This window comes from Lepidochelys kempii, chromosome 1, assembly GCF_965140285.1.
Source record: "Lepidochelys kempii isolate rLepKem1 chromosome 1, rLepKem1.hap1, whole genome shotgun sequence".
NCBI lineage: Eukaryota > Metazoa > Chordata > Testudines > Cheloniidae > Lepidochelys > Lepidochelys kempii.
The window spans coordinates 144,580,615-144,591,865 of NC_136380.1; the positions used below are offsets into that span (position 1 = coordinate 144,580,615).

Genomic DNA, 11,251 nt, shown 5'->3' on the forward strand with positions numbered 1-11,251 from the left:
TCCCAAGATTTGTGAGAGTGTTGGGTCATCCTTTAGGATAGGTTGTAGATCCTTAATAATGTGTTGGAGGGGTTTTAGTTGGGGGCTGAAGGTGACGGCTAGTGGCGTTCTGTTATTTTCTTTGTTAGGCCTGTCCTGTAGTAGGTGACTTCTGAGAACTCTTCTGGCTCTATCAATCTGTTTCTTCACTTCCGCAGGTGGGTATTGTAGTTGTAAGAAAGCTTGACAGAGATCTTGTAGGTGTTTGTCTCTGTCTGAGGGGTTGGAGCAAATGCGGTTGTATTGCAGAGCTTGGCTGTAGACGATGGATCGTGTGGTGTGGTCAGGGTGAAAGCTGGAGGCATGTAGGTAGGAATAGCGGTCAGTAGGTTTCCGGTATAGGGTGGTGTTAATGTGACCATTGTTTATTAGCACTGTAGTGTCCAGGAAGTGGATCTCTTGTGTGGACTGGACCAGGCTGAGGTTGATGGTGGGATGGAAATTGTTGAAATCATGGTGGAATTCCTCAAGGGCTTCTTTTCCATGGGTCCAGATGATGAAGATGTCATCAATATAGCGCAAGTAGAGTAGGGGCTTTAGGGGACGAGAGCTGAGGAAGCGTTGTTCTAAATCAGCCATAAAAATGTTGGCATACTGTGGGGCCATGCGGGTACCCATAGCAGTGCCGCTGATCTGAAGGTATACATTGTCCCCAAATGTAAAATAGTTATGGGTAAGGACAAAGTCACAAAGTTCAGCCACCAGGTTAGCCACGACATTATCGGGGATAGTGTTCTTGACGGCTTGTAGTCCATCTTTGTGTGGAATGTTGGTGTAGAGGGCTTCTACATCCATAGTGGCCAGGATGGTGTTATCAGGAAGATAACTGGCTATGGCCCTCTGGAACACAATGGCTTGATATCGTTTATGGTTAAGCACATGGAAAAGTGCTATTTCCTTCTGTGACGGGACACCTAAGTGCAACCTGGAACTGAGGTACTGCTGTGACCCCCTAACTCTTCAGCCTGGGCTGTCTTTTACAGTGCTTTGCGAGTGACAAGCAGCAAACCCCGGCAGGTCCTGTTATCACTCAGCACAACGGCATGTGGAGCCCCACACCCAGCTAGATTGCACGAATGTTCCCTGAACCACTCACGAATCACACAGAGAAAGGCACCAGCAAATCTCCCAAGTCCCCAGCCTTGCACTCCAGAACTGTACCTGGTGAGAAGCCTGACCACTGTAAGTTCATTACGCAGTCTGCCCCTCCCTCAATGTGGAGAGGACACACGCTAGCTTTTGTAAACTGAAATGAGATTTACTAATCACTTCAACCAAAACACACTGTTTTAGATAAAATATAAAGCAGATTTATTAACTACAGAATGATAGATTTTAAGTGATTATAAGTTGTAGGCACAAGAAGTCAGTAGTTATCAAAGAAAATAAAAAGTAAGCTCACAGTCTAAATCTTTAACCTAAGCAATATTTGGATTAAGCAGTTTTTCTCACCCCACTGGATGTTACAGGTAGGTTACAGCCCTTAATACATAGGCTTTCCCTTTAAGCCTAGTCTCCTCAGTTCAAGTCTTTGTCTTCCCAGCATTCTTGTTGCTCCCAGCATAGGTGGGGGAGGAGAAAGGTAAAAGTACAATGCCACTGTTCCTCATTTTATAGTCCACTAGCCCAGGCATGTCTGGGCTGGGTCTTATTGAGTCACAAGGTTGAGCAATCACCATTGTGTGGTGGTTCTCTTACAGAATTGTAAATCACTTGTTTACGACTCCCCTGCTGATTAATGATCGTTTAATGCCCACCGGGGTGAGGATCATTTCCGTTATTGTCACTGGAGAACTAGCAAGGGACAATTCCCAAACTTAGAGTATTTCAATAATAACCATACAGCAACATTTCATAACTTCATATACACTAATGATCTACATATTATGACAGAACAATGGGTTTCAGGAGATCATGACCTTTCCTATGATACCTTACATGGCATCTTTGTACAAAACATATCATAATTACATGACTGGTGATTATTTGGGTTCCACGGTGCTACAGTTCCCCTGAGGGATTTGAGCTGTTTTATTCCTATTTGGCCTCAGATTCCCTATTTGTAACTGTGGCAAGCGACAGAGCCCATCAAGCCAGGTTTAAGTCACCCTCAAGCATAAGGACTCTAAATGAATGCACCTCATGGCAGAAAGACACCTTCTCTTTCTTACTGATATGAATTGCTAACCAGAAAACCTTGCTGTCCAAGTAGGATTTTGTTCACTACACAGTTATGTCAGAGTTCTCAGACCAGCAAGATGAATTTTGGCTATTTCTCACGAAGGGCTGCTTAGGGGCTAAGACAACCTTGTAGTCCGCACTAGACTTCTCAGACTTCTTAGGGTGATGGCTTCCGTGGTCACTGTGAGGAGGGCTTCCTGGCTGCAAAATTCAGGCATTGTCCCCTATGTCCAGCAAGCCATTGAAGATCTGCTCTTCTACGGTCAAACACTGTTCTCTGATAAGACTGACAAGACACTGCACTCCTTCAAGGTCTCTAGGCTACCATGTGGTCCTTGAAGATAGGCTAACCTGCTTTCACAATACTTAAGGCTTGATACTGACAGCTGGGTCCTAAGCACTGTCAGATCAGGTTAGGCCAGCTAGTTCCTCTCCACATCTCCTCTCCATCCTCTCTCCCAATCTCTCTTCAGGGACCCCTCTCACAAGATACTGCTCCTTGAGCAGGTCTGCTCTCTACTTCGGGAGTGATGGAGGAGTTTCCGCTGGAACACCGTAGTCATGGCTTCTACTCCTGGGACTTTCTGGTACCCAAATCCAAGGGAGGGGTAAGACCCATCCTCGACTTTTGTGATCTCAACCAATATATCAGGTACGTGACATTCCAAATGGTCATTCCGTTTACTATTCTCCCTGTTGTGTCAGAACAACTGGCTTGCTGCTCTGGACCTTCAGGATGCCTACTTTCATGTGGCGATTTTGCCAAACCATAGAAAGTTCCTTTGTTTTGCTGTGGTGGAACACCACTTTCAGTGTAGAGTACTTATCTTCTGCCTCTCTTCTGCCTCCAAGTTTTTACCAAATGAATGATCGTTGTTACAGCATACCTCTGGAAGAAAGAAATTCACATCTTCGCATATTTGAATGACTGGTTACTGAGGGGCAGATCCAGAGAGAAAGTTCTTGTTCATGTCGGAATGACACTGCACTTGCTCGACCATCTGGTCTCATCCTAAACACCAGAAAGGCAACCTTGGCTCCCACTCAGAAAGCCTAGTTCATTGGGACATTGTTAGATTCCACTACGTCAAAAGCGTTTCTGCCAACTTACCGTTTTCAGACAGTTTGTCGCCTGTACCTCAGTCTGCAGTTTCAGCCTTCCACGATAGTTTGGACAAGTCTCAGGCTCTTGGGCCAGATGGCCACTTGCACATAGCTGGTCCAGTTTGCAAGGTTGCACCTTTGCCCCCTTTACGTGTGGCTCAAGACTGTTTGGTGTCCCACTCTTCACCCTTTAGATAGACTGATTCATCATCCTCCACTGGTCCTGGACTCCTTGCAGTGGTGGATGAATCCAGAGAACATTTGCGAAGGTATTCCCTTTGTCCGGTCCTCGCCCACCATGTTGGTTGTTACTGACATCTCCTTGATAGGTTATAAGGAACACCTGGGGTCTCTGAAAATACAGGTGCCGTGGTCACAGCAAGAGGCCTCACTCTATATCAATGTTCTGGAGCTTCAGGCCATCTACAATGCATGCCATACTTCTCAGGACCGTATCAGAGACTCAGTAGTTCACATACGTACTGACAATTTTGCTGTGATATACTATATGAACAAACAAGAAGGAGCACACTCCAGGTTGCTTTGTCTAGAAACGATCTGGCTGTGGCAATTCTGCATTGAGGAAAACACTACTCTGATAGCCATTAACTTGCCGGGGATTCAGAATCATCTCGCTGACCATCTCATCGGGTATTTTTCCTGAGTCATGAGTGGTATCTGAGGACAAATGTACTCCGGGTCATCTTCACAGTTTTGGGCGTCCCAGCAGTAAACCTGTTTGCGACAAGGGATAACAGGAAATGTCTATTCTGCTCTCGAGGGGGCCTCAGTCTGACACTTTCCACCTCAGCTGGCAGTTAGCTGTTCTGTATGCCATTCCCCTGATCATCCCTCAGGTCATCCTCAAGCTCAAGGTGAAATGGGCCAAGCTCATTATCAGTGCCCCGGCATGGCTGAGGCAGAGCTGGTTCTCCTGCCTTCATGCACTGTTTGTTCAGCATCCCAAACCACTTCCTTATCATCCCAACTTACTCAGAACCAGGGCCACTCCTTACGCCCTGTGTTCAGCTCCCTGCGTGTCATGGCATGGCTGCTGCATGGCTGAATAAAGAGGAAGAGTGATGTTCGGAGGCTGTCCAGAAAGTCCTCCTTAACAATAGAAATCTCTCCACCAGGATGGCCTATTCAGTGAAATGGAAGAGATTTTTGGTGTGGTCATTAGTTGCGGAATACAAACATTGCTGGTCTCTATCCAGGACATTTTGAAGTACTTGCTGCACCTTCAATCATTGGGGCTTGCGTTTAGTTCATTGAAACTGCATCTGGCAACAATATTGGCATTTCATCCCCACATTCAGGGAAGATCAGTCTTCTCCAATGCCATGCCATCATATACAGATAGCATGAAGGGTCAAGCGGTCTCTTTGCAGACAGACTCCAAATGCATACCATCCTGCATCGAAACTGCATATGAAATAGCTTTGGCTCTGCCTCCTTAGCAGGTGCGAGCTCATTCTATGAGGGCACAAGCAGCATCCATAGCATTTCTCAGAGACGTTTCTGTATTGCACTTTTGCACGGCTGCTACATGGTCATTGATGCATACGTTCACGAACCATTATGCCATAACTGTTTCTTCCAGGGGGATGCAAAGTGGAAAGGTTCTGCAGTCGTTGTTCAGGTAGACTCCAAGCCTTGCCTGCTAGGGACAGAGGGCATGGCTTGTAAGTCACCTATGTGGAATGTACAGCTGCAGCTACTTGAAGAAACGGTTACTTCCTGTAACTTAAAAAACGAGGAGTACTTGTGGCACCTTAGAGACTAACAAATTTATGTGGGCATAAGCTTTCATGGGCTAAAACCCACTTCATCGGATGCATGCAGTGAAAATACAGTAGGAAGATAGGTTTCAGAGTAGCAGCCGTGTTAGTCTGTATCTGCAAAAAGAACAGGAGTACTTGTGGCACCTTAGAGTCTAACAAATTTATTACAGCATAAGCTTCATGGGCTACAGCCCACTTCATCGGATGCGTAGAATGGAACATATAATAAGAAGAAATATATATGCATACAGAGAAGGTGGAAGTTGTCATAGAAACTGTAATGAGACCAATTAATTGAGGTGGGCTATTATCAGCAGGAGACAAAAAACCTTTTGTAGTGATAATCAGGATGGCCCATTTCAAACAGTTGACAAGAAGGTGTGAGTAACAGTAGGGGGAAAAATGAGCATGTGAAAATAGTTTTTACTTTGTGTAATGACCCATCCACTCCCAGTCTTTATTCAAGCCTAATTTAATGGTGTCCAGTTTGCAAATTAATTCCACTTTTGCAGTTTCTCGTTGGAGTCTGTTTTTGAAGTTTGACTGTAACTGTGATGCTTCGGAGTTGTGATGCACATGTGTATTCCATGACCCAACCTCTGTCCTCTTTGCATTGGAATCTCATTTCTGGGCATTTTGGTGTGAAGGAACTGAGAGAGGGTCAGGGAAAAGCTGCCTCATGTAGCCAGGTGAGGAGCTGCAGCCATGAGATGTGAACGCCACCCCTCTACAGGTACCGCTACATAAATTTCTTCAGCTCCAGTGCACTGGGCACGTACAGATCTAAGTGGAATACACGTTTACGTCATGTCTCGAAGAACTACAGTTACATTAAGTAACCGTTTCTTCCTTTGTTGAGGATAGACTTGTTTAACAACTTTTGCCTTGACATGGCTGGGTGGGTTAGAACATATGCTAACAGACATCATATAGGGGGTATTCATAACTTTACATATAATGTTGCTATGTACATTTCACCATGATATTATTGACCAGCAAGTTATTAGCTTTCAAATGATACCTCACAAGGCATATTTTGTACCTGGGTGAGTAATTCATTCTCTCTCTCTCTCTCTGGACCAATTAATATTTAAGTATTTATACAAAGTGGAAAAACTTCAACAAGAGGGAACTTCCCCCCCCCCCCACCGCCCCCGAATAGTCTGGTGATTAGGACACTTACCTGGGATGTGGGATACTTGGTTTGAAGTCCCTGCTACAGAGTGGGAAAATTAACCTCAGTCTCTTAAAATGCTAAGCCCTGGCACCTCTGAGCTTGGCAGTTCATAGCCCCAGCACCTCTGGGCTTGCGGCATCAGTTATGAATGTAAAAAATTGCCTGAGCCCCAGCACCTCTTTTATTACAAATTAAGCACTGGTCTCTTGCATACCAGGTGAATGCCTTAACCAGTGTGTTATTAAGTACAAAGGGACACCACCTCCTCCTCTTTTCTGAATGGCACCTAAATTTACTTGTGAATCTAGCCTGAAAAAATAATTTTTTTTGGTTGAAACTATTTGACAATTTGGGTCAAATTCGTGAATAGTTTAGAGTTGACTGAAACTGCATTTTTTTCAAAAATACTATTCAGGTAAAAAAAAATTGCCCAATCTCAGTGAGACCTCCCCTCAGTAGATAAATGTGTGACAATCTGTCCCTTGCATTGGTCTCTTCCTAATATAGTAGTTATTGTTTTAACGCCTGAAGCATGAAGTTTAATATGCCTTCCATAATTTTTGTTTTTATCTATTTATGATAGCTCTGGGTATTCTTGAAATCCCTATAAATACCCACTCTTTTAAATCTTAAATTCTTTGTCTCATCGACTTCCTGTAGTAATGAGTTCCACAGTTCCACTTGTGTTAAAAAGTGTTCTTTTTATTGGGGTCTTTTTTGGTGGGTTTTTTTTTTTGTTTTTTTTTTTACGTTCTCATCTTTTAATTTCATTGAATGTTCCCTTGTTTATGTGTTATGTAACAGGGAGGATAGAAGTTCCCAATCTACTATCTCTGTCTATACCATGACAGGACTAGAAAGGATCTCCCGGGTCACTGAGTCCAGTCCCCTGCTATCATAGGCAATGCCTCTTCTAATTATGTTCATAAACTTACAACGCTCCATCTTAAAACTAGTTAGGTTGTTTGTTCCCACAACTCCTGTTGGAAGGCTGTTCCAGAACCTCGGTCCTCTGATGGTTAGAAAACTTCTAATTTACAGCCTAAATTTATTCATGGCTAGTTTATACCCATTTGTTCTTGTGCCAATGTTGTCCTTTAGCTTAAATAGCTCTTCTCCCTCTCTGGTATCTACCCCCCCCCCCCCCCGCCGCCCCTTGTGTATTTATAGAGAGTAATCATATTAGTTTATCTTTCAAGTGTGAAGAAAATCAGTTCACTAGTTTTAAGTGAAGAATGCTTAAAGTTGGCATTTTCACACGTGGATTTTAGCTGCCCCCAAGTCAGTTAAATATGAGTCATTTACAGATGTGCTGCAATTTAGTAGCACTTGTACTTTTTTTTTTAATCTGAGTACATGTGTGGAGATTTATATGTAAAACTGGAGCTGAGAACCAATTATATGTAATTCTATACGAGATATGTATTTGTAATTGTATATGTAATATGTATATATGAACTAGTTATATGTAAAACTGGAGCTGAACCAAACCTGTTCAATTCAATAGAGTCACCATTGACTTCAATGGGCTTTCGATCAGGCCTGAACTCAGGAACTTCCAAAAGTTAAGGCTTCAGCTTGAAGCATTATTGTAGTCTGTATTGTTCTATGTAGTTTAAGAATCCTAAGAACTAGTTAATAGCTGTTTACATTTAACCATGAAAATGGCACTAAAAAAGGACTATGTAGGTGTATAGCTAACCCTTAAGGAGATACCTTAACTCTTGGAATTCCCAGACCTTTGAACATTTAATTTTATATTAATTCTAATTTTATATCTAATTGCATTTTCTAAAAGTTAAACCCACTGAGCAAGTGTTATAAACAAGAAATGTTCAAAATGTTTCTCTGTCATTGTGTGTCTGAATAGTCTCTTATTTTTCTGGCCCGCTTTATGGTTACGGTGTAAACCACGAATTCTGCATAGAAATTCTGCAGTGCTGTGGAATTTGCCTCTAGCATGATGTTAGTCAGAAAAACCTTCCCTGTCCTGCTTGGAGGTGCATAAAACCCTCCCTTGAGAGCACAGGTAGTGCACTGATAGATGCTGTGCTTGTTCTGCCTAGGCATAAACAGGGAGCATTGCACTAGCCTCAGGAGTGCTCCCCCTCTTTACTAGTACTTTTGCTTACCTCTGTGTTCTTGAGAGAGAGATTCTGCACACTTTGCCTGGGCTGTATCGGAACCAGCTGGGCCAGATTTTTTTTTGCTCAGCCGGACAGGTTGGGGAATGCTTTGTAATCATGTCTATCAGTGTTGGATTTGCTGGGTCCTCCTATGGAAGAATCCCTGCTTATCACTAGGAAAGCCACCAAAATAGATCCATATTGTAATCCCTTACTTCCCCCTAAAACTCAAGCAAGCAAATTATGTCAGTACCCCATGAAGCAACACTGGACGGGTGTGGGAGGGAGATGTAAAATAAAAGTTATGAATGAGACAATTAACAGGACCTCTGTGGGGTCTATATGGCAATTTCTTAAGATTAATATGGAAATAGACAGGTTATACCTGCTAGAAGCCAGCGAATGAAAAGAAACTTAAATGTTTTGCCATTCTGTCATGCTGCCCCAGAATTGTCCCGCTAGTGTTGCTTCGCTGCACAGTTGTGGAAGAGGAAAGTAGATGCAGAACACACACCTGGGGTTATGCATCTGTTCAGCGTAGAATACAGTATGTTATGGCAGTAGGGGAAGAGTGTTGTATAGTGAGTAGACCAGGGATCGGCAACCTTTGGCGGGCTGGGCCGGTTTGTTTACCTGCCGCATCCGCAGGTTCAGCCAATCACAGCTCCCACTGGCCGCGGTTTGCCACTCCAGGCCAATGGGAGCTGTGGGAAGCGGCGACCAGCACATCCCTCGGCCCACTTCCTGCAGCCTCCATTGGCCTGGAGCGGCAAACCGCGGCCAGTGGGAGCTGTGATCGGCTGAACCTGCAGACGCAGCAGGTAAACAATCTGACCCGGTCCGCCAGGGGGCTTACCCTGGCAGCCCACGGGCCAAAGCTTGCCGATCCCTGGGATAGACCAAGGAATTTGATGTCAGGACTGCTTGGTTCTTTTCTTGGCTCTACCACTTACTAGCGTACCTTGGGCAAGTACCTTGACCTCTCTGTAGTTCAGTGTCTACATCTTTAAAATGGGTATTATTTACAATACCAACCTCCCAGAGGATGTTGAGGCTTACTAGTTAGTGTTTTCCTAGAGTACTTTATCATCAGAGAGAGTATGTCCTTTTTAAACATTGTTAAAATCATCTAGGCAGAGTTCAACATTTGGGTGGAAAAAAGGAAGTAGTAGTTTGAATTAATCATCGTAAAGTTTATTTAATCCTCTCTTTTCCCTTTTCCTTCTGCAGAGTTGGTTAATATGTGAGGAGCCGACTTGCCAGAATCGAACCCGTCGCCTTCCCCTCAGTTTCTCCCAGAATGGTGCTTTATGTCAGGCCTGTAAGAAGGCTATCCTCAGACCTGAAGTAAGTACCAAAAGCATCACACAAATACAGTGGTGTACAATTTGTGATCCAGGGGGTTCCTGAAGCTCTGAAAAGTCTAAGTGTGGCCCTTGAAGACAACTGTATTAAGAAGAAAATATTATAAGATGAAACTAAAATGTGTTTCTTGAGCTATGCACTGCCAGTTTTAAACTGTTTGTATCAGCCTCATTGCTGTGGACTGGAAGTAGAGGGTTTTGCCTCTCATTGCTTTCCCTTCAGCCACAGGAGCAGCTCTGGAACGTTCAGAGCAGTTCCTTTCCCTCTTGGAGCTTCTCAGCAGTTCCCCTGCTGGCCACCTCCTGCATCACAGGATGAAGGAGAGTAGGCTCTGGCTGCTCTGTTGTCTGCTTCCAGACTGCAAGAGCCCTGGGGAGAGCAGGTTAGGAGCTTACTTGACTCTGCCTAGCAAAGGGTGGTTGCTCGTCTCTAAGCAGTCATTCGGGGAACTCCAAGAGAGAGAGAAAGGAGAAGCTGCAAACCAGCAACGAATTACAGCTCCTTGATTTTTCCTTACTAGCAAAGGCTAACTTGCACTTACTGGCTCTGATCCCCAAGGGACAATATGGCATTAGGGATAGCCAGGCAATAGTGCAGTCCAGCCACTCTAGCTCCCCTGACATGCCCCTCTCAAGCCCTAAAATATCACTTGCAACAGGAGCTGCTGGAGGGAGGTCCAGGAGCCTGCTCTCTGCACACTACCTGAGCAGTGCAGTAGGAGGAAAACAGGATGGAGAATCCGACCAAAATTATTCATTGTAGGCCCCTTGGCCTTTTAAAGATACTGTGTTTAACCCTTCAGCTGAAAAGGTTGGACATGCTGCCGTAAAATATGGGAAAGTATGCATGCTTTAGTACTGATAGAGCTATTAAATTCCAAGGTGAAGAGAACAGGGAATTTTTGGCTCGAGTCCTCCAGTAGTTGTGTTCCATCTTAAGTAATGTAGATCTGCATACTTTATTATGCTCACATGTAGATAAAAAATAAATGCTTAATTTTGTCATGAGTGAGTGGGCAGAGAAGGCATCTCTGTGTGAGGTTGCAGAACTAGAATGGGTTTGTTAGAAGAGTCATGGAGGATCAAGGGTCTGGAAAAACTTTGATATGAGGAGCCATTGAAAAGATTGGGATTGTTTGTTAGAAAGGATAGAGAGATGAGGGGACATAAGAAAATGAAGAAAAATGAATAGTTCAGAGAAGGTGGATTGGGAACTTCTGTTCTCCTTGTCCCATAGCACAAGAACAAGGGGAAATTCAATGAAATTGTAAGGTGTGAGAAAGTCAAAACCAAAAAAAGGAAATATTTCTTCGCTTGTGATTAAACTGTGGAACTCATTGCCCAGGAAATTAACACAGATTCAAAAAAGTATTAGATATTCAGATAGATGTCACAAATTTCTAGCATTTTTATAATTAAATACAACAAAAAAATTGGAAGGGATGTTAAATCTCATGCTTGAGACCTTAAACCAAT

General features: G+C 43.7%; 1 protein-coding gene across 3 annotated transcripts in view; it reads left to right on the forward strand.

Moving 5' to 3' along the window:
• Nucleotides 1–11,251, forward strand: part of POLA1 (DNA polymerase alpha 1, catalytic subunit) — a 351,812-nt gene that overhangs the window by 247,528 nt on the left and 93,033 nt on the right. For all 3 annotated transcript variants that reach the window (XM_073357730.1, XM_073357757.1, XM_073357749.1), the window contains one exon: nucleotides 9,642–9,758. In XM_073357730.1, coding sequence (XP_073213831.1) covers nucleotides 9,642–9,758 — 117 coding nt within the window. The remainder of the gene's footprint in view (nucleotides 1–9,641; nucleotides 9,759–11,251) is intronic.